Raw genomic sequence first — 26530 nt, forward strand, 5'->3', positions numbered from 1 at the left:
TCTTCCACCTTTGGGGTACCCCACAAGTGGATCTCTTCACCGCCAGTGCCAACCAGAAGTGCGAGAGATTCTGCTCAAGGGAATTTCCTCCAAGAGGAGCCTTAGGAGACGCGTTTGTAGTGGATTGGGCATTCCCACTGCTGTAAGTGTTTCCTCCAGTCCCCGTCATTCCTCAAGTGTTACGGAGGTTCGGATCCCACATGATCCTCATTGCTTCGGATTGGGCCAGGAGAGCGTGGTACCCGGACCTTCTGGAAATGTCCATCTGCCCTCCACACCATCTTCCCTACTGAGAGGATCTGTTCTCGCGACAGGTGTGTGGGGGGGGGTCAGGTTCTCCATCCAGAGATCAGGACTCTTGGTATCTGAAAGGTTGAGATATAAGGATTGGGACCTCCCGGATGATGTGATGGAGGTGTTGCTTTCGGCCAGAAGGCCAGCGACAAAATCCCTTTACCGTTGGCGTAAGTTTTGCGACTGGTGCAGTGGACAAAATGTTGATCCTTTTCAGTGTTGCATTCCTATGGTTTTGTCTTTCTTACTTTCTTTGGGCCACAGGGGCCTTCAAGTAGGTACCATTAAAGGTTACCTGGATGCGCTGTCTATATTTAAGCGCTCGTCTGAAGAATGCTCTTACTTTAAGATTCCTTTGATTTCTTAAAGGACTGACTAATGTGTTGCCGCCGTCCCCTTTCCAGGTGCCGGTTTGGGATTTGAATGTGGTTTTGAAATTTCTAATGGGTGCTCCATTTGAACCTTTGCACTCTTGTCCTTTGAGATTATTGTCCTTCACGACAGTGTTCTTGGTTACGGTTTCTTCTGTTGCAGAGTAAGCGAATTGCAGTCACTTTCATCTAAGCCGCCCTTTACTGTGTTCCACAAGGACAGGGTTGTACTGAGGGTACGCCCTTCCTTTCTACGTAAGGTAGTTTCTGAATTTCATTTGAGCCAGAAAGTGGTTCTTCCTTCTTTCTATCCTCCTCCTCATCCTGGTAAGGAAGAGGAGCGACTCCATAGGTTGGACCCTAGGAGAGCTTTGAGCTTTTATATTTCTAGGATGTCCAGGGTCAGAGTGGACGATCAACTCTTTGTGGGATATGCTGGACACCGATTGGGCCAGGCTGTTACCAAACAGACCTTGTCTAGGTGGATTATCCGCACTATTACTGTATGCTACCGATTGGCGGGTAAGGACCCTCCTGAAGGGTTGCGAGCTCATTCCACTAGGGGCGTGGCTACTTCCATTGCCCTACAACGGGGAGTTCCTATTAGGAATATTTGTGATGCAGCCACATGGGCTTCTATCCACACCTTTGTTAAACATTATTCCCTGGATATGATCCATGGTCATGATATGGCCTTTGGTAAGGTGGTTCTTTATGCCGCCATCTGATTGGGTACTATTCATTCTTTTCCCTCCTCCATTTTCTGGTACTGCTTTGGGAGTCTGTCAAAGATGTGGAATACGTTGGAGGACACAATCCATTCGCAGAACTAGCTACTTACCAACTGCTAACGTTCTTTCGATTGGATGTTCCTCCAACATATTCCACATCGCCATCCCAGCCTGCCCCTCTGCAGAATTTCCTATGCGATTGCAGCTTACGTTTCCGCAAGGCTATGGGCAGTCAAGCAGGCATTGGATGGGTGCCACACGTTATGTGGGAGAAAACATAAACTGAGGCTATGGGCGCTGTCCATCCTATTTATGACATCCGGCGACGTCGCCCTCATCGGAGGCCTTCGAGGGACATCGACCAGACTCCATCCACGCAGGACGCCCTCTGCCGAAAAAGTTTCTAAAGTACACAGCTGCGGACATTACATGTCAAAGATGTGAAATACGTTGGAGGAACATCCAATCGAAAGAACGTTTCTTTTGCTTCTATGTTCAGGAGAGAGATCAGGCGATACGATGCGCATCCCTGGGGATCCCTCCCTCCCGCCCTTCCTTGTGTATTACTGTGATGAGCGCCCTGCCAAATGCTTGGTGGGCCGTCCCTGTTTTCGATATACCGTTAAACATTTCCGTCGTGAATGGCAGTAGGGCGTTAAGAAATGTCTTATAAGATCCTGCAGTGAATCCATCCTCCCCCGGGGCCTTACCCAGCGGTATTCTACCCACTGCATTCTTGACTTCTTCCTCTTTTATGGGTGCGTCTAATAAGCTAGACTCTGCAGGGGAATGTTTGGCTAGGTGGATGTCTCCTAGGTACCTGTCTATATTGCCCTCTTCGTGTTCGACCTCTGAGCCATATAATTTCTCGTAGAAGGCTGCGAAAGCCTCAGAGATCCCACCCCCAGAAGAATGGTACTTTCCATCCGTCCCCTCAATTTGTGAGACCCATCTCTCAGCCCTTTGCCCCTTATCTTGCTGCCAGTAATGCATCTGCCCTATCTCCTTTCTCATAGACTTTTTTTTTAAAGAATTGTAGGTTTCTGATTATTTTCTCTTCATCCAGTAGGCGCAGTTCCTCCTTTTTCCCCTTTGCCTCCGCTATATATTGCTCCTGCCTCCCTAAAGGCTCAGGCACTCTTTTTTTTTCCAGTTTTATCTCTTCTCTCAGTCTACTTTCGATTAGTGCCTGTTCCCTCTTTTGCCTCGCCCCTTCTCTTATCAGGATCCCTCTCAAGTGGCCTTCACTGCATCCCAGACGACATCTCTCTCTCGACCTACCCCCGTATGATTTATCTTAAAGTATTCCCCAATTTCCTTGCTCCTCTCCTAGTGAAATACAGGGTCCCTCCACAGTGAGTCATTGAACCTCCACTTTGCCCCCGTAGGGGTCAAACCCATCCATTGTAATTCCAACGTGACCATATCCTGGTCGGACCAAGAAATCGTAATTGATAGTCGAGCCCAATGGCTCTTCCCACGAGTCTCTAGAGATATAGCAGTAGTCTATTCGGGTGTATGAGAAAGTAGAATGAGTAGAAAGTATGCCCTTGTTGTGATGTCACCTTTCTCTTCATTCCACCCAGAGTGAGGAATGTTCGTTCTCCACACGTTCCACCAGGAACGCAACCCGCATTCTCCCAACCGCCCTCCTCACCTCCGGGGGCCGTATAATAAAGCTCCCTCCCCAAACTTTTTTGGCCTCGGTATCTTTTATTACATTGGCGACGAGGATGGGATTCGACACCAGCACAACCACAAAGAAAGTCACTGACTTCTTAACAGAAATATTCAACAGGGAAGGTGACCCCAGAGACATAGTCTCAGACAACGGGTCCCAGTTCACTTCGTCAGAATTTCAAGAATTCCTTGACAAAAGATCCATCAACCACATCACTACGTCACTTTACCACCCAATGTCCAACGGGTTGGTGGAAAGAATGAACAGACTGATAAAAAGCGTCATCCAACTGGCCACTGCCAATGCTATGCCTTGGAGAGAAACCCTCAAGGAGGCTCTGTACGCATATAGAACAACGCCACACTCCACCACCAACGTAGAGCCTTTCACCTTGATGCGGGGCAGAACCGCAACCAACCAATTAAGACCGGCATGGATCTTCTTAGACACCGGTGAGGCGAGAATGAACATAGAACCAAAATTGGACATAGAACAAATCCATAAAACTATAAAAGAGAAGCAGAAGAAGTACAAAACATACTACGACAAAAGAAACGGAACTAAAAGGGTGTTCTTTCAGGAAGGAGACTGGGTATGCATCAAAGAACCCAGGAAAACACTAAAGGGTGAATCCAAATTTAGATCTCCACAAAAGATCATACAATGTCACAACAAATCTGTCACATTGGACGATGGAGGGAGATGGTCTCACGATGACCTCGTGAAAATAACCAACGACACCTGCAAACCTAGCACTTCAAAAAACCATTTCAATGATGCATGGTCAAGAGAGAACGTGAAGAGAAAGACCAACGACACTCACAGACCTGGTACATCCACAGATTCACAGGATGGCATAAGATCAAAAAGTGAACATTTTCCTGAAAAGAGATACCACGCCAGACATACAAGAAAGAACGAACCCTGTCACACCAATGGAGAAAAACCTGCCAAGGGCCTTTCGAAAAGGAATCGCTAGATTATCCGCAACTTCAGTGACGACTTCATCTACTATTGATCACATATTTAATAATTCAACTTAACAACAATCCCACCCCTGTTTTCCCTGTTCCCCCCCCTCTCCGTTCCCTTCTTTCCCATAGATAAGGAGATGTTGTGATGTCACCTTTCTCTTCATTCCACCCGGAGTGAGGAATGTTCGGTCTCCCCACGTTCCACCAGGAACGCAACCCGCATTCTCTCAACCGCCCTCCTCACCTCTGGGGGCCGTATAATAAAGCTCCCTCCCCAAACTTATTTGGCCTCGGTATCTTTTATTACAACCCTCTTCCCGTGGGGTGGAAATGTCGCCATGTGTCTCTATGCCCATAATCCCTCGAGTGCCTCATGCGATTCCTGATACCTGGTCTTGGCAGGTCCTGTTCCCTCTCCTGTACTGCTTGTCTGTCTAATTCTATATCGGCCATATATTGAAGTCCCCACCGGTGATGAGGTGTCCAGTGCTCCCGACTAGTATTTTTGTGAGTGTATGTTTCAAAAATCTAAGCTGGCCCTGGTTTGGGGCATAAACCGTGGCACATATGAAACTGACCCTCCTTTTGGTGCCCGACACCATCAGGGCCCTGCCCTCCACGTCTGACCAGACCGTAGTTGCTTCCATCTTGATCTCCTTGTTAACCAGAATCCCCACTCTGGCCTTTCTCAAAGGACCCGAGCTCCAGTATTCCCTGCCGATTTGCCCAATTGGAATCCTTCTCTCTGCCGAATCTGGTCTCTTGTATGAATAGGATCTCCAGCCCTGACCTCCGAAATTCCCTTGCAACCAATGATCTTTTCGTGGGCGAGTTGAGCCCTTTTACGTTCAGGGTACCTACCCTCAGGATGCCAACTGGGGATCCCACGGCAACCGTCTGCATTACGTTATGCCTGTCTGGGAGTTCCATTGCTTCCACCTAAATGTGTCAGTATGGGTTGTGCCTTTGGATCCAAATAATATGGATGGAGCCTGTACCAAGGGTCCCTTCCGTCCCCCCCATCCCCTCATAAATCCCCCCCCCCCCCCGGGGGTCCGATTTTTGACCCCCCCTCCAACCCTCACCTGGTAAATGGCACCAGGTTGGAACCAAACCACCTACGGCCCTGTTCAGTCGGGTCCCTTTCACGTGAAACCACTTGTTCTATTGCTCTTCCTCCTCGCCCCCCCCTCCAAAGGTTTCGCTAAGAACAAATATACCCCCAGAGTTGCTCATCCCCCTCAATAAACTGTTCATAACATTAGCAAGTTTCTGAACAACCTAAAACTGCGAGCCACCCAACGTGGGTGCTCTACGATTCAATTACCCTCCAATGAGCGACGGCCATAGAGGCGCAGCCCGATGTTAGTTCATGTTGCATCCCCCGGTTGTGTGCCCAGTTTCCTGTACTTTTGGGAACTTGGAATACTTCTCCTTCTCGGGCCCCTCGTCTGCCATTGTCCTCCTCCATCTTTTCCCTTGAGGTGTGGGGGCTTTCTGCATCTCCCGTGAGCTCCATGGTGATCCTGCGTATGTCCTCCTCCGGGGTGAGCTTGTATTTGTGGCCTTCAGTTTCGAAGGAAATTGAGAATGGGAACCCCCACCTGTATCTGATCCCTTTCTCATTCAACCGCTTGGTGAGGGGTGAGCAGAGCCTTCTCTTCATGAGGGTAAGCAGAGACAGGCCCTGAAAGACTGATCTTCGAAGAGCCATAGAACACCGGGCCCTTTTTCCTCGCCCTTTCAAGGATCTTGAGCTTGTCCCCGTTTTTTTTTATTTTTTATTATTATTTTGAAAAAATATCTTTATTCTTTTATAACATACAATAGTTAAAAAAAACATTGGCAACAATAACCATGCACTTCAACTCGAGATGCAACGATCCCTCAATGTTCCCCCAGCCCCTTTCCGGTCGATCCTTTGGGTGATTTTTTTCCATCCTGCCCCCATTTTCGATCCTGCCCCCAATGTCCTCTCTCGTATTCCTGATTTCTTCCATGAGTGCTGCCACATCTTTTTCGGTTGCGGCTGACTCCCCTTCGGCTTGAAACGTGGTGTACCGTCTGTTAACCAGTTAACCAGTTTCGCCCTTGCATCCATGTGCCCTCTTTCTCCTCCGTATCTGTCCTCCCTTCACCCTCCACACCGAGTTTGCACCTGGGATTGTGGGGGCGCGAAAGAAGGGTGCTTCTTCCACGTTCCGGGACCGCTGCAGGGGTGGCGCAGAATCAAGGACTTACCATCCCTGCGCCCTCTGGTGGCCTAAAAAAAGTGCAACCTTTAATGCAAATATTACGTTGGTTGTGAGGTCAGTTTGTACAGAAATGAGTGCCATTGACATGAACCATAAGCTTAGCATTTACCACTGATAATATGTGGAAGTTCAAAATCTGATTTTGTCTGTTGGCATTAAGTTTGCAGGCTCAGCTGTTGGGCCCTGTGGGCATGTTAAGTAACTGATTGAAGAAAGATCAAGGTAAGAGACACCATGCCAGTCTTAAGCCTGCCCCAATTCAGAGTATATAAGTTGGGCCCCCTTTGCAGGATGCTTCTTTGGAATGGTGGAGGAACACCTGCAGTGTTGTCTCAAGTTGCATAATTTAGGCTTTCCATCTCCTCTTACTCCATCTTTTGATCTCATCTTAAAAACAATTTACTTTCCACTATGCCGTAACTGCTTTCCTTGTTTTCATTTGGTTTGTTCATCTTGTTTCAGCTTGTTTTTATGTGCAACACTTTGGCAAAAGGGCCTTATAAATAAATAAAATACAAATCTTTTGCTTATTCATAAAAATAATAAACGCAAAGAATATTTTTACACGTTTATTCAGATGAAATCTTTACATTAGCCGACACAGCAACGTGTTTGATTTAGATTTCAACTCCCTCATCCGATGCAAACTCATGTCAACACGCGTCAAGGACATGGCAGACATTTGCTGCTAAATTCGTGGTTATGACCATCTCCTATTCATCAAAGGTCGATATCCTGGGGTAACTATTTACATAAGAGAACACTTCCTTCTGCAGAAACAAATAGGGAAGCGTGTACTCAGATCCCCCATCAAATACCTCTGGGACCTACGGGTCGTCAAGGAGATTCAAAGGGATTGGTTCCTCCAACGTATTCCACATCTATGACGGGTAATCACCACAGCTGTGCTGATTACCTGTCATAGATGTGGAATACGTCGTCGGAACATCCCCTCGAAAGAACGTTACCAGGTAAGAAAGTAACTTGTTCTTCTCATGTCTCCTTGGTCCTCTTCTATGGCACCTTGCTGCTGATTCTTCCTCCTCTCAAAGGCCCCAGCTCATGTCTGCTTCAAGTGTAGTGATGCAGACGAACTAGCTCATGAGATAATTTAAATGTATCCCCTCATAAAGGTATCTCTATTTACCTAGTGGCTTCTAGTCTCTCTGCCTCTTTGGAAAGTATCTGCATATTATTGTCTGTTCATCTATGCCGCATGTAAAGTATAACAAAGCCCTCAACTCTGGACAGTTGTTTTGACATGAATTCCACTTTTGGCGATTTTAACCTACTGGCATCCAATAGCTCTCATTCAAAGGTTAGGATCAGGAAATCTATTAAAAACCAAAAGCGCTTCCTATTTTTCAATTTGTCTGCTCAGAGAAAAAGTCAAAGACTTTCCAAAATAGAAAAATTAGCTTTACCCAGCTGTCAATAGAAGGATAATTGGTGTGATTCTACAAGTTGTGCCTCTATTTCCTATCTTTTACATATTATACATGCTTCTCTCAGGCACTCCCTTTAATGCTGGGAGTAGAAGGCCTGTCTCTAGATATTTACATGTGCATATTATGAACAACAAATCTATCCATTGTAGGTCAGGCACTGGTCTGCTTTGAATAAGCTGCAATAATACCCAGTTGTTACATTTCTAAAAAATGTTTTTTTAATTAAAAACAATCGATGTGTTGTGCTCTGTTAAGATGGTTATCAGATCCTATTTTAGGATTATTAACCTTCTTTAAAAAAACACTATACAATGTATCTTACTCTTCTGAAAATATCTCTAAGTTTCTACTTGCAAATACTTATAAATGTGTTGCTGCTTGAAATGCACTCATGTATTGCCTCCACACTTTACAGGTAGATCCAAGTGTATTGGCCTCAATCAATGACAAGTATGCCTCTGGGTGTGCCTATAATGTAAGTCTTTGGTTAACGATGCTCCTTTGCATTTCTCAATAGGAGCTCTCAATATGCTAACAATGCTCCTTTTGTAGAGCTTACTAGGAACTCCAAAGTGCTTGTAATGCTCCCTTGTGTTTGCCTTAAGGAGTTCCTAAAAATTATTTCCATTGAATGTCTTTCCTGGCACCTCTTTGAATAATGTTAGTTATCAATTGGACTTAGCCCATGCATGTTTCAAAAAAGATAATAATAATTAGGTTCTTATTTTTGACTTGCTTGCTCAAGTCTTCAGATGCTGGTTTGGGTGTTTCAGCTTTCTTCAGATCTGCTAACATTCTTTAGATCATCTGGGCATCTTTCCTCTGCATGATTGGCTGGTGTGATGAATCGAGGTATCTCGTCACTTCTCCCCAGAGGGAAGCTCTTCCTTGTGAGGCTAGAGAGGTGAGCCTGCTATGCTATGGGACCTCACATGGAGAGACTCCTCTTTTGGGGACAAGGACTCCTGTTCTGTCTGGGAACTCCCGAAACCCCTTTAAAATTAACCCTTTATACCATGCAGGCTTCTGAAAAAACAACTTGTACAAACCACTGTTTGCAATTGTAACATGTATCCCAACACTCCATTTGAAACTAAACCTACTGAGAAGAAAAATAAAGAAGCTATAAAGATTACTAAATGGTTGGATGCCAACCATACTAATGAGATGAAGCTCAAGTGAGTAAAGGAGTGCTCGAGAAAAAGAAAGGACTATAGACCTACGCTGGGGAGGACCCATGAAATTCAACTTAAAAGGGAAGAAGGACTAACTTGGAGAGATTGGAGCCAGGGAATTTCAAACCAGTGAGAAGGAAGAAGCTGCTGAAACCTGGGAGATCCTCAGGGGAGAGAATTTGGCCAGCCGGTGAGAGAGGAAACACAGAGGGCAGAAAGCTGTGCCGTGCATGCTCGAGGTAAGAGGCAGCAGTGGCATGACCCGGGAGAGGTGAACTGTACAGTCTTTGAACGAGACCGCAGTAACACTGGCTCTGCGACAACGAACAGGAGAAAGGAGTGACCGTCAATCCATACTGGAGGGATGCCGACCCCACAAGACCCACCGTTGACGCCAGCCCATAGTCAGAGGTAACTGGAGTAGGGAGTGACCCGGAGGGGTAGAAGGGATACAATTCACCATCAGCCTACTCGTCCCAATGAATGGTTAAGAGTCAAAACAAGTGGAGAGCACTTAGGAAACCAAACCACTCATCCTAGTGAGTGCAAAATGGCTAAGGAAATTGAATGGACAGAGAATCCATTGAATTAGTGTTATAAAGGAGCACAGTATCCCAGCTTAAGTATAGAAAGAGACAGACACTGTCAATTGTCTTAAAAACCAAAGATTGATGGTGAACCAAGTGAACTTTGGCCAAGAGGAAAAGGGGACACCCCAGAGGTGGAACATTCCCCTTCAAGAACTGATTCAAGAAATCGCCAGGAAAGTTTTAAGAATAGCTTAATGGAGCTGGGAAAGCTTGTCCAGGAGAAGGGAGTAATTCTCCTGGACCTTTTTTGTTGTTGTTTTGCTTAGTAGTAGGATCAGCACAGACTAGTTTTGGACAGAGGACAGACTATTGCTTTAGACTACACTGTTGACGACAAGCATGCTAGTTTGTTTTGTCAGGTAGGTAAAACCCCTTAGAATTGGGCCAGAAAGGCCTTTTTCTTATAGAAATAAAAATATATTGTTGAAATGCCACCACTTGGTCCGTCTCCTTCTCATGACCCGCCACATTGGCTGTGGAGCTGCACATCTTTTTTTCTTTAGGTTCTTCTGAGGCTGAACAGCTAACCAGCTCTTGTGCCCCTTTTTGTATACTGTTTTTGGTGCTCATTAAATGTAATTTGCAATGCCCTTTGAGGCTTCCATTGCGTCATTGGTCACTAACGTAGTTTCCATATCTTTGTTTCCATATTGGTAATTTTTGTTTATACAAAGTGTCCCTAAATAATCGGGTTTTGTCACCTCATCACTCCTCACTCTTCCAGTGTACTGTCTCTTGTTAGTTATCTTTATTTGATAAAAACTTCTCTACATTAACTGGTTCCTGACTGGGTCCTCATCAGGCCCTTGCCATTAGTCCAGTGTCCGGTCTCCTGCTACCTTGATTGTTAATTGTTGTTTGGCCTAATTGGTCCATGAGATTAGAGATGGGACTTTTCACAATCTGGGGTTGTCCTGTCTATGCGTTAGCAAGATTGCAATCTTTTGAGCTTTTCAGTTGTAAAATGTAAAAAAAATATACTCTCCAGGTGCCCTCACCATTACATTTGCTCTTCCCTAAGCTTAGAGACTCATCGTTTAGTTTATTTAACTTTGCAGGTCTTACATTGGTTGTGTGTTACAGAATGTCAATGCTTACTACTTTCAGTTTTTTGAACACTCATTGAAAGAAACTTGTATATTTAAATCGATCACTGGGCAAAATGTCCCATCCTTAATGCTGAAGAGGTGGCAACCAATTGGAATACTCACCTGTACGAAGTTCAGCATCCCTCCTGGGTGATCCTGGAAAAAGATGGAATGTCATAAAAGCATCCCCACTTTTCGCTGGGCAGCCCTGGCATCCCACCTGACACATGGTCCTAATCCATTATAAATGAATGCATGGTAAAATGTTGGTGTACGGCCGTAAATGTTGTCGGAAAAGCTAATAATGGCAACTTTTATTTTATTTACAGGTGTGTCATTGTTCTTTACTGTCCAAGAAAGAATAAGCAAACTCACATCTTCAATAATTCCAGGTATTTTGTACTTTAATGTGACCACTTTTCTACATTTGTTTTGCTGTTGTAGAATGGTTGCCAATCAATGTATATAGATCAGCTGTAGTATTTTACGATATGCAGATGCTTGGTTGGCATGCTATCTAATTGTGGAAGTTCATTTAGCGTTCTAGCTTTTGTGTTTTGGGTTCTGAATCAGTAAGGACAGTTCGAATTTATCCAGTGATGGAGGTAGCTCCGCCTTTGTGCTGTCGTCCATTAACCTTACTAATGGGTCTGCCCAGATTCACTGTATTTGCAAGCAGTTTACTTATTTTAGAGGAACCCTTACTCCTTTTTCCTCCAAATTGTCAGATTATGGACTTTATAATATAACACGTGTATTAGGTTTTATTAGAGCAATTTTCAAGTCTGGGTAGATTCATGGGTATTAAATGTTCATCTACTTTGCTTTGAGCGTATTAAGCTCTGCCCATATACTCTCCAGGTGCCCTCACCATTACATTTGCTCTTCCCTAAGCTTAGAGACTCATCGTAGAGAATTCTGCCTTCTGTTTTAGAAACCCACATTTAACCATCCTCATTTTGTGCTAAAAAGAAAAGCTCAGGAATGAAACTAGCACTGTTAAATAATAACCTATGTTGTGTTATTTTTGGTAAATTGTCACTGGTTTAATATGAACGGAACTGTGGCACTGCTTTTGTACTCTCAAAGATTCCTGTTCCGTTCTACTTTGCTTTATTGCATTCAAAGTCTATTTGTGCTAGAATCCTCTGGATAGCTACCTTTTGTTTAAATCGGGAATGAGGGTTTGGACAAAAGATGGTTGGACAAAAGAGGGGAATGTATGGTAAGAAAACCCATTTAATGGTAAAATACAGATTTGAAGGATGTTCCCCTTTGTCTATAGCTTTATTTTTTTATTTTATTACATTTGGTTACATGCCCAAACCCTTGGGCGTCACAGCGTAAGTTGCATATTTTGAAGGGATTGTGTCCTCAGACGTATTCCTTATCTATGATATTTGTATTGCCAGCTTGCTGGCCTCGGAATTTTTTTTTCCCAGTACAGGGCGCTGTGCGTCGACGTCCGTCGAGTAGGTGTTCAACAGCCACCGTATCGACCCCGACGTCATCATGCCTATAAATGGCCACGCGCAGCGTCCGTTGCTCAGTTCTGGTTTTCCGCGCTTCGTGTGCCTCGGAATACCGTTGCTCGGTTCGTTAGTCGAAATATATTCATATTTCCTCGAGAAAACCGACTCGTACTAGATGGCTTCCTCCTCCGATCCGACGACTCCTCATTCCGGTTTCAAAAAATGCTGAGACTGTGCGAAGAAAATGTCGTTGACGGATCCTCACAGGATCTGTTTGTGGTGTCTGGGAATCGAACACCAGTGTTTGGAGTGTGACGAATGCCTATCCATGACGGCGAAAGCCTTGAAGGAGCGTAAGGGGAAGCTCGAGAGAGGTAAGCCAGTTTTAACTTCCTCGAAAGTTTCCGCGGTAGAGTCGAGACATTAGTCTCCTCACCGTCGAAAGCATTCTCGGTCTAGGTCTCGAAGTGGCTCACACCACTCGTCGAGGTCTAGACACTCGAAAAAGAGACGTAGATCTCCTTTGTCGTCGTCTTCTAGTTCCCCTGAAAGAGTAAATTGCCCCACAAAACACAGCTCTCAGGCTGAGTGGGAGGAATTCAGAAAAAAGATGCAAAGCGTCTTCGAGAAAGCAGCCTCGACCCCCTCGAAGTCAGTTGAGGGTGATACCCCGGGTGAAAAGCCCAAAAAATCTAAACGCCGAGAGTCGAAGCACCCGGCGAAAGAGTCGACCCGAAAGCGCCATGAGCCATCGGGAAGTAAAGCATCTTGGACGCCATCGTCGAAAGCCCCTTCGAAGCATAGATCGGCGCCATCGACGCCGTTATTGAAGGGTTCTTTGACTCATCCGTCGTTCGAGTCGACACCGACATCGATGCCGATAAAAGAAAAACCCACTGCTACTCCACAGCCAACGGTTACACCGAGAGCCACCGACACGACGTCGAACGTCGTCGACATCCTCGAGCAGGATTCCGATCATCTCGAGTTCATCGAGGCCTCTTCCAGTTTTCTCGGCCCCTTTGAGGATTTCTACATCGGCGTCGACGACATCGACCTTTTCAAGGCCACTGATGATGGCTCCCTCTGCTTTAGAGATGGATTTTATACCATTTCACAGGCCAGAGCATCCCCCCTTAACTTCAATTTATGAAGAAAGGGAAGATTCTGATCAAGAAAGGCCTTTTGGGCTGCAGAGGACCACATCACCTGAACCAGAGACTTTTGCCTCTGAGGAAAGAAGGTTGAAAGACCTTCAGGATGCATTACAGGAAGCAAGTGGCCTAGACACTTCCCCAGAAGTGGAATTTGTCAAACCAGACCCAGGGGAACATGCTGAAACCCCTTATAGAACCCTAATGTCAAGAATTAATGGAGTTCATGGGTTGGTCTGCGCCTTCACCTATTTTTTTCAACAGGATGACCTCACAGATATTCTGGATAAAGGTCCACAGGAGGATCCTCTGGTTCCCTTTCATTCTGCTTTACAAAGAAAGATTTTAACTAACTCGGAAACTCCTGAAGTTGTCCCTGCGGTTAACAAGAAGTTGTCAGCGAAATATAGGGTATCTGCTGCTGACCCTGAATACCTATCTAGGCACCCTACTCCAGAGAGTCTGGTGGTCCAGGCTGCAACTTCATCAGGCAGTACATCTGCATACCCCACTGCGCCACAGGATAGGGATGATAAGAAATATGATGCCATGGCTAAGAAAGTCTTCTCGGCCTGTAGCATGGCTTTAAAATCTGTTAATGCGACTTGTACGCTCGCTAGGTTCAGCCACACTCTTTGGGAGTGTGCTTCATCAGCGGCTGACTGCTTCCAGGAAGGAGAAGAAAGGGACACATTTTTAAATATCATCAGAGATGGTAAAGATGCAATGTGTGAGTCCCTTCAAACTGGCACTGATGCTGTTGACAGTATCAGCAGGGCCATGGCGGCAAGTACCACAATCCGCAGGCATGCGTGGTTGAGAAAGTCCGGCTTTGCTTCTGACGTACAGGCCAGACTTTTAAATATGCCCTTTGACGGCTCTTCCCTGTTTGGTAAGAAGGCGGATGACAGTTTGGAAAAACTGCAAACATCTAAAGCAGCAGCCAAGTCACTAGGAGCTGCAATCCGCCAAACTAATTTTCGTCCCTCAGGATCCTCTTGGAGAGGAAGGTCCTTTCGCTATTATTCCTCAAATGGAAGAGGCAGAGGACGGCCGGCTCAAAGAGGCCAAGGAAAATTTACCCGTGGTGGACGGGGTAAAGGAAAGAAAGCCGCAGGAGCCGCTTTACCTTCGGCAACTGCATCAGCCGCTCCCAAACCACTCTGAGGTCTCCCATCACAAGACACTTGTAGGGGGCAGGTTAACTCACCATCTGACAGAATGGCAGGCTATTACGTCAGATGCTTTGGCATTGGAGACAGTTGCCCAAGGTTACTGCCTGCCTTTTCTACACATCCCTCGGAGCCATCCACCGGGGAACAGCTCTCTGAAAGTGCCGGATCCGCTCCTCTTGCAGGAAATTGTAGACCTGCTAGGGAAAGGTGCCATAGAACCGGTACCTGTAGCGGACAGGAACAAGGGCTGGTACTCCCCACCCCCCCCACCCCCCTCCCTACTTTCTCATACCAAAGAAAGACGGAGGACTGAGACCCATCCTGGACTTACGAGAATTGAACAAGTTCCTCAGGAAGGACAAGTTCAAGATGGTAACTCTCTCTCAGATCCTTCAGGCTCTTCAGCTTCAGGACTGGTTGGTATCTCTGGACCTTCAGGATGCTTATTTCCATGTGCCAATCCATCCCAAGCACAGGAAGTACCTGAGGTTCGCAATTGGCAACTCTCATTATCAATTTCGAGTTCTGCCATTTGGGCTGACCTCCGCCCCGAGGGTCTTCACCAAGCTAATGTCGGTTGTGGCTGCAAGTCTAATGAGGGAAGGGATTCACGTCTACCCCTACCTGGACGATTGGTTGATCAGAGCAGTTTCTTCGGAACAAGCTCGGATCCAACTAGATTGTCTGCCACTTCCTTCACAAGCTGGGCTTCTCCCTCAATTTAAAGAAGTCACAGATGATACCATCACAGAGACTCCAATTCATTGGAGCAGTCCTGGACACGTCCCTGGGAAAAGCCTTGCCACCAGAGGTGAGGGCTCAAGATGTTCTGCAGATGGTCACCAGGTTTCAAAATGCCCAACCTCTCCCAGCCTATGACTTTTTGAGGTTGCTAGGCCTCATGGCATCCTGTCTATCCCTTGTGCCAGAGGCTCGCCTGAGAATGAGATCCCTTCAGTGGGCACTGAGGACTCAGTGGTCGCAATTCTCAGGGAGGATGACAGATCTCCTCCGGATTCCGGACAAGGTAGCCCACGACCTTCAATGGTGGGCCTCTCCAGAGAACATCTTGAAAGGAGAACTGTTTTGTCAACCATGGCCGGAGATAACAGTAGTCAGACGACTCACTCACGGGGTGGGGAGCCCATGCCAACGACTTGACCATCAGCGGTCGTTGGTCTCCATCGGAGTCCAGACTACACATCAACCTGTTGGAGCTGAGAGCCATCAGACTGGCACTGAAGGCTTTTCTGCCGTCTGTACGGGGGAGAAACGTCCTGATAAGGACAGACAATACAGTGGCCATGCACTACCTCAACAAAAGAGGAGGCGTAGGGTCACTGCCATTGTGCAGAGAGGCGATGCAGCTCTGGTTTTGGGCAATTCAGGAAGGAATCTCTCTATCGGCAATTCACCTAGCCGGAGAGAAGAACTTGACAGCGGACGCTCTGAGCAGGCAGAACAGTCTCCCACGAGTGGGAGATAGCTCAGGAAGTCCTTCAAGAGATCTTCGCCCTTTGGGGAACCCCTCAAGTGGATCTGTTCGCCACCAGTATCAACAGGAAGTGCGACAGATTTTGCTCAAGGGAATTTCCCCCGAGAGGAGCTCTAGGAGACGCGTTCGTAGTGGACTGGGAGTTACCACTTCTGTACGCGTTTCCTCAGGTCCCTGTCATTCCTCAAATGATCAGGAGGTTGAGAAGGTTTCGGAAGACCATGATCCTAATTGCCCCGGATTGGGTCAGGAGAACGTGGTACCCGGACCTTCTGGACATGTCCATCCTCCAATTCGTCTACCGTACAGAGAGGATCTTCTCTCGCAGAAGGGAGGTCAGGTTCTCCATCCAGCCATAAAGACCCTCAACCTTCACGCTTGGTATCTGAAAGGTTGAGGTACAAGGATTGGGACCTTCCAGATGACGTCATGGAGGTGTTGCTTTCGGCCAGAAGGCCAGCAACTAAAACTCTATACCGCTGCCGTTGGAATAAATTTTGCAGCTGGTGCAGAGAAAAGAATATCGAACCCTTTTCATGTGGTACACCTGCGGTGTTATCCTTCCTACTTTATTTTTAAGGGCTATCTTGCAGCGCTATCGATCTTTAAGCGCACTGCAGAGGAGCCATCGTATTTCAAAATTCCATTGGTAATACAATACCTGAAAGGTCTAACTAATGTTTACCCTTCAAGACTATTCCAAGTTCCCTTATGGGACTTAAATCTAGTTTTAAACTTCCTAAGAGGTGCTCCTTTTGAACCACTCCACTCTTGTTCATTGAAGTTTCTCACCCTCAAAACTGTTTTATTGGTAGCATTAACATCTGCTAGAAGGGTTAGCGAGATACAAGCCCTATCTTGTAAATCTCCTCATACAATTTTTCACAAGGACAAAGTTGTTCTACAGGTGAAGCCTAACTTCCTCCCAAAGGTAGTTTCTGAATTTCACTTTACTCGGATTACTTTACCTTCATTCTATCCTCCTCTCCATCAGGGGAAAGAGGAAGAGACTACACAGGCTGGACCCTAAGCGAGCCTTGAGTTTTTATATCAGTAGACTTGCTAAAATTAGACAAGCAGACCAACTCTTTGTAGGTTACGCAGGACACAAGTTGGGATTACCAATAACCAAACAAACCATCTCCAGATGGATTATTTTAGCCATTCTGGAATGCTACAAACTGGCAGGGAAAGAGCCCCCTCAAAATCTAAGGGCTCATTCAACCAGGGTTATCGCAGCCTCCTCAGCTCTTCAAAGAGGGGTACCAATTAGAGCCTATGTGCGGCTGCCACATGGTCGTCCGCACATACCTTTACCAAATTTTATAGCCTGGATTCCTCCTCTAGTCAAGAGACTAGATTTGGAAAAGCTGTGTTACACTCTGTTCATTCTTAGAGTAATATGGCATCTCTTACTCCCGCCTCCAATCACATACCACTGCTATGGGAGTCTATCATAGATAAGGAATACGTCGGAGGACATAATCCCTTCGAAGAACAAGTTACTCCTTACATGGTAACGTTCTTTCGATGGGATGTTCCTCCGACGTATTCCTTATCGCCCCTCCCATCCATCCCCACAGTAATACTTCCCTTGTGGTTGCAGCTTACGCTCCTTCAAGGGTAGTAACCATTCATGCAATAACTACCTTACTCTACAAAACGGAACTGAGCAACGGACGCTGCGCGTGGCCATTTATAGGCATGATGACGTCGGCGTCGATACGGTGGCTGTCGAAACACCTATTCGACGGACGTCGACGCACAGCACCCTCTACTGGGAACATTTTTTTCCGAGGCCAGCAAGCTGGAGATACAAATATCATAGATAAGGAATACGTCGAAGGAACATCCCATCGAAAGAACGTTACCAGGTAAGGAGTAACTTGTTCATCTTCGTTAACAAGAAAAGGTTACATACAAAATGTTTCCAGATTTACATACATATAATGGCCACAGTCTAATTTCAAAATTGCAAGCATTTAGTAGGCAGCGTGGTATGTATGGCTTGGGTATCATTGTTCTTTGCAGTGAGTTGTCTAGGTTGCTGAGAGGGTGACCCAGTCCGCAGACAAACTGGTGATAAGTTATTGGAATTTGTTAAATAGCCAAGTTTTGAGTAGCTTTTTGAACTTGGGTAAGGAATCTTCGTTAGACAGGTAGGGGGGGAGTGAATTCCAGATGCGGGGGGCTGCAATGGGGAAGCTAGTGAGGAAGTGCAGCAAGGGATGAGGAGCTGGGTGTTGGCACTGGATCTGAGTAGTCTGGGTAGGTTTTGCGTGTGAGCTGGGGGCGGCATCAAATAGGCATTTGTGGGTAGTGGTGAGTGTTTTGTGGAGAATTCTTGCGTGTACTGGGAGCCAGTGTGCATCTCTTCTGTGTTGTGTGATATGTTCTCTGCTTTTAATGCCCAGTGCTGCTCTGAGGGCTTTGTTTTGTAGGAGTTGGAGTTTGGTAAGGTTGTTTTTTGTGGTACCTAGTAATAGGATGTTGTAGTAATCTATTTTGGTTAGAACGAGGGCTCTAGCGAGGGTCAGGCAGTTGCCTGTGCATCCCCTTTTGGGACAGAGTACCTGGGGTATGTGGTTGTTCTAAATCCATCCACTGCTTGATCTTGATTTGCGATCCATCCTCTGTTAACGTAACTTTGTACCTATGCTGTGACAGAGTTGGAGGTACCGCCAAAATACACATTATTTTATATCCAGGAGTGTTGTTTTTGTGTGATCTCATGAAAATGTACAAATAGAGGCTTGTGACTAGGGGAACTCATCTTTGTGCCTTTCTTTCCACCCATTCTTGCTTACCCATTTCATTCCATAGCATTGCCTTATTTTTAAGTATTCGTTAATTTATAGTGTGCAAGTTTCCAAAAAAAAAAATGCAGCAATTCCAAACTTTTCACATTTTACAACTCTAAAAGAACGTCCCAGTAAAACCAATTAATACAAAAATAATACATATCTAAAATCACCAATACAGGACAATACATGGAAATTCATGTAAATAAGTATAGAGATCTCAAATGGAATCACTATGCTCAAATTGATCTGGCATTCTAAACAACGTATTTCCCCCAACATTTGATTTGCATACCGTCCTGCTGCTATACAAAATTCGTCCTTTGGTATAGATAAGAGGGAGAACCATATCCGTTCCCATGATGGCATCCCTGTTTTTGTAATAAAATTACCAAATAGGGCTACACGTGTAGCAACTAATCCCATACATTCCACAAATCCCATACATTCCACATATATTTCAACTGCTTCCTTACAAAAGCGACATATTCTTTGACTTTGAGGAATTTTACTTCTTGCACCCATGACATCATTTGTTTAGATATTTATTTGGACATTTGTAAAGTGCACCGGACCCGGGGGCATCTGGGTGCTGAATTTGTTGGTAATACATTTAATTTTATCTTTCAACAAATGTCTATTTCTTAGATGGGTGTCTCCATAAATACAGTTGTAAACCATTCAATGATTTTATTTTAATTTTAAAATGTTCAAATATCTTAAAACCAGATAACATGTCCGTTTATCCAATCTTGTTTATAGCTGCTTTTTTCACTTTTTGTGGGTATAACAGCAATTCATATTCTGACGATTACATCGTACCCAAAAATATTCAACCAGAACGTATCCATATTTACAGCGTTCTAATTGAGCCATTTCGCCATAATTCATTTAATTTGATGATCAGAGTACCCTCCGGCGGGCCAAGCAAACTTCTCATCGGCTGCATACATCACCAATCTACGCGTGCCTTTTAATCAGGTCATCTCTAATACATGTTGAATCGCCACCAACTGGATCCCTAATGGAAATGACGATACTTTCCCCCCACAATTTTGATTCAAATTGTGCCCGTTCCACCTGACATTCTTGAGGCTTTGCTCCATATAACTCTTGTTACTATCTTTTGGTGATAGAATGGATAGCAATAATTGAATTGTATTATATTGCCTTAATACAAATCTCAGTTTGAGTATAGTGGCGGGTCGGAAGGACAGACGTTTTTCTTCCATTCTTAGGATGCTTATTCAAGAATCAGCAAAAAGAAGGTACCTCCTGTCTAGCCCCAAGCTAAGCCTTTTCCCTAGCTAACACAACTATGATGCTTGCCTGTCGTCATTGTCTCCAAAATAAACTCTCCTCTGTCCAACTCTGAACTATTCTATCCCTGCCACTATACAAAAAGAACTAAGGTGCAGGAGAATGACTCCCTTCTCCTGTGTTCTGCTTCTCAGCAATGTCACTTAAGTCATTCTTAAATAGTTCGTAGTAATGGCTTTTATAAGTTCACACAGTTCAGAAATAGGATTTTCCACAAAGCCAATGATGCTTTGCTTTTTCCTTCTGTTCTTTCTTGTCTCTCTCTAATAGCTTTATTATCCTTTCTTTACACAAAGTCCACTCTCTTCCCTGGCTGGGCCAGTTAGTTACTCTTCCAAATGTTTTCGTTTTTTAAACTCTACTTCTTTATTGTAACAAGAATTAAAATTCCATAAATTCTTTACTTGACTTCCAATCTTCATAATTACTGGGAAGAGTATGGTTTAGCCAGTAATGCTTGACACTGGATTTTTAGGATTATTGGGAGGAGTATGATTGTTCCAGTAATGATTCTCACGTGACTCATGATTACTGGGACGAGTAGGATTCATGCACTCATTATCTTTATCCCTCCTGTGTCTCCTGCTGTCCCCATTACTTCTTCAGGGTTAGCATCACCGGGCCCGTCAGTAGGCCGGGGAAACGTTTCACTCTTTCAGGATAACTTCTCTCTCTTTTTCGGTGTCTGAGGCTTTGTGATCTCAGCAATGTTTTTGGACTGCACAGTCCATCTCTCCTGGGTCATGCCACCACTCACAAACTGCTTTCCTTTTTGGGGTTCCTCTTCCCCCAGCTCCTCCTGCCTCCAGCTCCCTTCGTGGTCGCCTTCCACGCCAGCTGGTAACCCTGTTGGCAGCCAGGGTTCCTTGTGATCTTTCTTTCAGCTTCCTCAGCAACGCCTGCTGAACCTGGGCTTCTCTCAAGGCAAAGCATGGCTCGAAACTCCCGGGTCTCACCTCTCCCTTGCATGGCTTCTTCTCTTATTACTTCTGGACCTTCCCCCGCGTAGGACTTGAGTCCTTCTTTTTCTCTTGAGTACTCTCCAATACCCGATCACTCTTCTTCTTCACAGTACATGGTGTTCGACTGTTCTTTATGCATCAGTCACTCTTCTTGACAGTATCATTGATATATATACTTTCTCATAATATACCATTGGTTTGACATCACAGTAGCAAACATTGACTTATTCCTTCTGAACTTTAGTCTTCACTGATGGTTTGAGTGAGTACCTCAGGGATTTCCTTTGCTGGACGGGAGTCCTTGTCCCCAAGAGGGGAGTCTCTCTCCCGGTGAGGTCCAGGCTTGCGTCTACCCCTAGGGAGGGTTTCGTGTAGGAGGCTCACAGGGAAAGGCTCACCCTTGGGAGAAGTGGCTGAATCCCGCGATTCATCACAGAATGTAGCATAAATCTATCAGACTTCAACTGAAAAGTGCACAGACTGTCTGCAATTGTGTTCAGTCTTGAACGATCAGTTTTTTTTAATATTGCCAATGATTACATAGTCATTCCATTTCCTGTGTGCCCAAGTATTACCACCTTGCCATGGCTAGTGCTGTTCCGCTAAAACAGAACGGGTCTTCCCCAAATGTTTAGTTACGGGAGGTGGTGGGGGAGGGGGGATAGTGGGTTTACAGGGAAAGGTACATCTAACAAATACAAAGAACCTCAAGCTACCTCCTCCTCCTCCTGTTCCACTAATATGTAGCCTATAAAGGCCTTAGTGAGCAGTTATCTCTTACCCTTCTCGGTATTCAACTCTTTTGATACACAAACAGATTCAAAACCATCTTTTTTCAATAAAATACATAATTTTTAAATTACAAATCTATAAAGCATTCCTAAAGACACAACACATGCCATATATCACATTCTAAAGTGCCATGAGTGCAATTGTGCAAAATGGGGTTAAAGTGCCAAGGAAACTGTGCAAAATACGTTTAGTCAATTTATAGACCTTGGACTCGGGGAGTATCGTAGTCCTTCCAAGCACAATCCTGCTGTACTCTTAAAGTTAATACAGTGAGGTCCCAGAAAAACTTAGTCCATATCTCTTATGAGTTTACCACACGCTCACTATCTTATCATTGCTTGCCATGACATACATCGACTAACCTCGGGCATTCCTATTGTTAAATCTCCCTTATCTTGCTACCATAGGATGTAGTTATAATGTCGACACACAACGTTTCAGCCTTTCCATATGAGATTCGACCATCCGTTGCAATTCCTAAAAAATATATCTTTTAGGCCTTAGTGAGGACAAATAACGTAATTCTGGTAAGAGCCAGAATATTCTCTAACCCATTCAAGTGTGTTCTCTCTATAAAAAAAATATACAAAACATGTATGGTGAATAAGTATCTTGATCAACACGCATACGATCTGCATATATTGGCATTTTTTTAAGCTCACTACTAACCTTATTGCGTAGTTGTACAGGGGAGCACATCTCTTGTAGCCGTCACACAGACTAATCTAGGAACAATTATGAATATTTTATATGCATTTACCACATTTTGTCTCTTGATTCACAAATAATCATGGGTCATGGACCTGGTCAGATATTGTACTGACCTTTCATCTACTGTCATTTTACAGGGGTGGAATATCTTCCTTTTCGATTTCTGCACAGTATTATCACTGTCCTATGTTCCCTGAAAAGAGGGAATGTCTTTAGTAATCTTAATGATGATCATTGTATAGATCATCCACTTATATCCCTCACTTCCCAAAACCTACTCTGGGAATGGGAGAGGTAGATACATTGAAAACTGAATTAAAGACTGGGGAAAGGGTGGAGCATGTCTCTTTATAGATTAATTTCTACTACCAGTGCCCTTTTAATGCACATGCATACATAACTAGTGTAATCCCTCCCTTGTTCAGTAATGGTGACTATATGGTCACAAAAGGCCTCTTACCAACCAAATCGCAATGTTTAACAACCAAGCATATGAAACGACGACCTCCGGTTTTGAAAAAAACAAATCAAGCTTCCTGCGGTCCACTCATTAAAGGAATCTGCACCCAGCGTACAATGTGTTGTACTAGTCCCACTTGGCCACCATGTTAAGGTTAGTCTATGGGCAAAAAAAGGGTTTGAATCAAATAAAATGACACCATTTTCAACTTATGATGTTGCACATCTTTTGCTCTGTTACTGCACTGGAGGACGCCAGGGCTCACAACACTTAAGGACTGATGCATTCATCCTGTAATTTGAGGGAATCTGACATAATGTTTACATACAAAGCCTTGTAGCTTAGCATCCGCTAATTTAAAAAGCATTTTTTTTTTATAGAGATGCCATGTTTCTTGAATAAGTAATTACTGGCGAAAATGCACGGCAGGTTGCAGGCTGCTGCAGTTGTATTGCCCGATTAGGATGTCAAATTGGCTTTCTGGGAATAACAGTTTGCTTTTCAACATGATCCATATGTGGCATCTTCTTAAATATCGGCTGTAGCGCGTTTCCTGCTTATTTTTGGTCTTCAGCACTGGTGCATGTGCTTTGGTGCTTTGCATCGGTTTGTGGCAGGACTTCTGCATTGGCCGTCAACCACAGTTTATTTGGTCACGTCTCTCCTCTAGTCGGCCGGGCCACACATCTCCAGCTTCAGGTCTGGTTCTAGGTAGCAGCTTTCCGCTGGCTTTCTCGCTCCACTGCTCTCCATGCAGTCTGCGTGGGACTGCTTCCTGACTCTACCTCGAAGGGGGACAGGCCCTCTGCGTCTTGGCTTCACAAGCTTGGCCGTCTCTCCTGCTCTTGATCAGTCTGACAGGCCATTTATGTTCTGTAAGGGTTCTAGAGTAAGACTTGAACACAGTAATCGGTTTAGGCATGCCTCGCAGCCTTCACTTTTCAAAACAATAAGAGGGTTGGGGAAACCCTACCTATCCCTACTTCTAAGAGGGGTTTACTGCCTCAACAAAACCAAGGAACGTCTGTGTCAGGATGTTCACCAAAAGTGTTCTCCGCCCTGTGTCCAAACCCTAAACTGACCCATACATTCTAAACTTAATGTAATGTGTACCAGGGGATTCACATAAGCTATCATCTTTTCTTCCAAGTTCCAAGACACAAAGGCTTTTAACGTGCAAAAAGGAAAAGAATAATACAATTCCACTAGTAAAGGGGTTCCTCCCTTCCCCTATGGTTCTTGTGGCCTCTGAATGCGTATCCTGTGTCTCTGGATAACACTCAATAAAGTTCCACTGCTCACAAATAAATGGGGTTCCTTTCCCGTACTTCTTTCCTTTGATCCTTCGCCTTATAAACTCAATGGGGATGACTTTTCCTTTGAGTTTATTCTCTGCTTTAAACTTTATACCTGTCTTTTAAGGAAAATACCTGTTTTCCTTAGTTCTTCTTATTCTCACTCTGCAAATGCTTTTACTCACCCTCTATTCACCATTACCAAGGATCACAAGCCTTCCCTTGATTTCTTATGTTAATCAACAAGTTATTCAATTGTAGTTCATTTCACTTTCTCATGCTCTGCATTTCCATTGGGTTTAATGTGTTCCTTTTGAAACCCTGGCATGCTCCCTTACCAGGATACTTATGACTTTCTCAGTTATGCTCCAAAAAGGGGTATACTTCCTCCCTGTAATACTTGTTTACAATTTTACTTTCCAAGCTTTCCACTCGTGGTGTCTCCCTGCCAGGATGTCACTATTTATCACGGTTCAAGTTCACTTTCTTTCTCACTGCTGGTTTACTCTCCTGCCAGGATATCCATTTCATAAATGCAAATTCACTTTCTGTCTCCGGTGAGTGTGAGTCCAGCCTCATAGTTTGCCTAGTTCACTAACGTGCCAGTGCTTTTCTTCTCCCCAATGATTCTTTTATCCAAAATGATATTTATCCAATTTTGGGTTGCAGACCCCCTTTTTCAAAAGTGCATAACACTCTTTCAAGTTTTGGGCTACCAGCCCCTATTCCCCATTACTTGCATTCACTTGAACATCTCCCTGCATGCTGAACCCGGATAACAGGTCCTTTAAGATGAGGTAACAGTCTCTGAGATGGGTGGGGATGCAGATCTTAATTGCACATCAATAATCGGACAGACTCAAGAAGTTGGTAAAAAGGCTAAGCTGTTTTAATAACAAATCTTTAAAACGGGGAGTACAACGGACGCGGCACAGACTTATCCCAACAAATTCATAAAATTGCCTTTATACTAAATATTCATCATGAGTGACGTCTGGATACGTGGCAAAATAAGAAAACCTACTCGGGTTGTGTTTGGTCAACGGGGAACATCTACATATACTTTCTATGAACTACAAGGACGTGATTGGATCTCTAAGATCAGGTGGGCAACTAAGCCCATCCCAAGTGCAAGACATCTTCCCTGGCAGTCTAAAACAACATATTATTGGCTTATCAAACTATAGGGCTCCTTTAATACGTGGCCCTCTGATTGGTTGGCACGCTTGTACCATTCTGGAAGGTTCCACACGCTAGCAGCACGCAACAGACTCCAGGTGCTGGGGGGGGGGGGGTTTGGCCTGATCATGCCTCCCCACCCAATTAGCCCAACATCCATCATCACTCCTGCGGTCTGCCATTCAATTAAACCCTTTGAACTTGGCCTTGCAGAGGCTCACTGCGACTGGGAATAAAAGGGAGTGAAGTATGGTATTATCTTCTGGTCTCAGGGTAGCTCGACCCAAAGTCTATTCTCATCCAATCACATGACTGAGACCACGTTTTTGACACCTCAAACAGGAGCTGAGCTCGCGTCTCAGGTTTTTGTATCTCTTCAAGGACATGGCTAGGCTCTCAGCGGCCCCAACTCTTGACACTGGGCCAGGCCAGCCTTTCTCGAATTTGCCTTCGGCTATTATTCTGCTGCACCACACTTCCAATTCTTCCATTCACGGATCCAAATTCACTAAAGTGTGTATGTGGAACATCCAGATTCAATATATTCCTATGTATATACATTGGTGCATCGCCGCAATCTAGTCACTACATAGCCAGCCTCATGATTACTTCATCTGCTTGAGTTACTGTGTCTGTACAATTGTAAAATGGTTTTGTATTTTCTCCGGTGCCTCTCCGCACATGCAATCTTCATTTCAGGGGTGAAATGTTACATATTTCATTACTTCGCCATCAGGTTATATAGGGTCTATATTCTTGCTTCATTCATCTCTCTTGTGCGCGTCACCTCAGATTCATGCGGTTACCAGTTCTTTCATTCATGTTCACACTGCTTACGTAACTTCCTTCAGAAGATCGCCATTTCTTTGTGGATAAATGTATGTTTTTTTTCTTGTTTCAAGGACTTTTCGCGGTATTGGCACTCTTACTGGTATTGCACTTGTCGCAATCTCTGGCTGCCAATGTATAGGCAGAATAGGGGCGGAACGTCCGGTAGATGTACTTGGCTCCTCCTCTACACTGCGCCCCACTGGGCGATTCATCGACCACTCTCCAATCAGTCTTCACATCTAGACATCCTCGTCTGAAGAAATGTTTCTTCGGAGT

The 26530-nt window shown here is 44.8% G+C and overlaps 1 protein-coding gene across 1 annotated transcript in view; it reads left to right on the forward strand.

The window, feature by feature from the left end:
* WDR62 (WD repeat domain 62) overlaps positions 1–26530 on the forward strand; it is a 2486568-nt gene that overhangs the window by 129632 nt on the left and 2330406 nt on the right. The window contains exon 3 of the mRNA XM_069644563.1: positions 10937–10999. Coding sequence (XP_069500664.1) covers positions 10937–10999 — 63 coding nt within the window. The remainder of the gene's footprint in view (positions 1–10936; positions 11000–26530) is intronic.

This window comes from Ambystoma mexicanum, chromosome 2p (assembly GCF_040938575.1).
Source record: "Ambystoma mexicanum isolate Mex_15411 chromosome 2p, UKY_AmexF1_1, whole genome shotgun sequence".
Lineage (NCBI taxonomy): Eukaryota > Metazoa > Chordata > Amphibia > Caudata > Ambystomatidae > Ambystoma > Ambystoma mexicanum.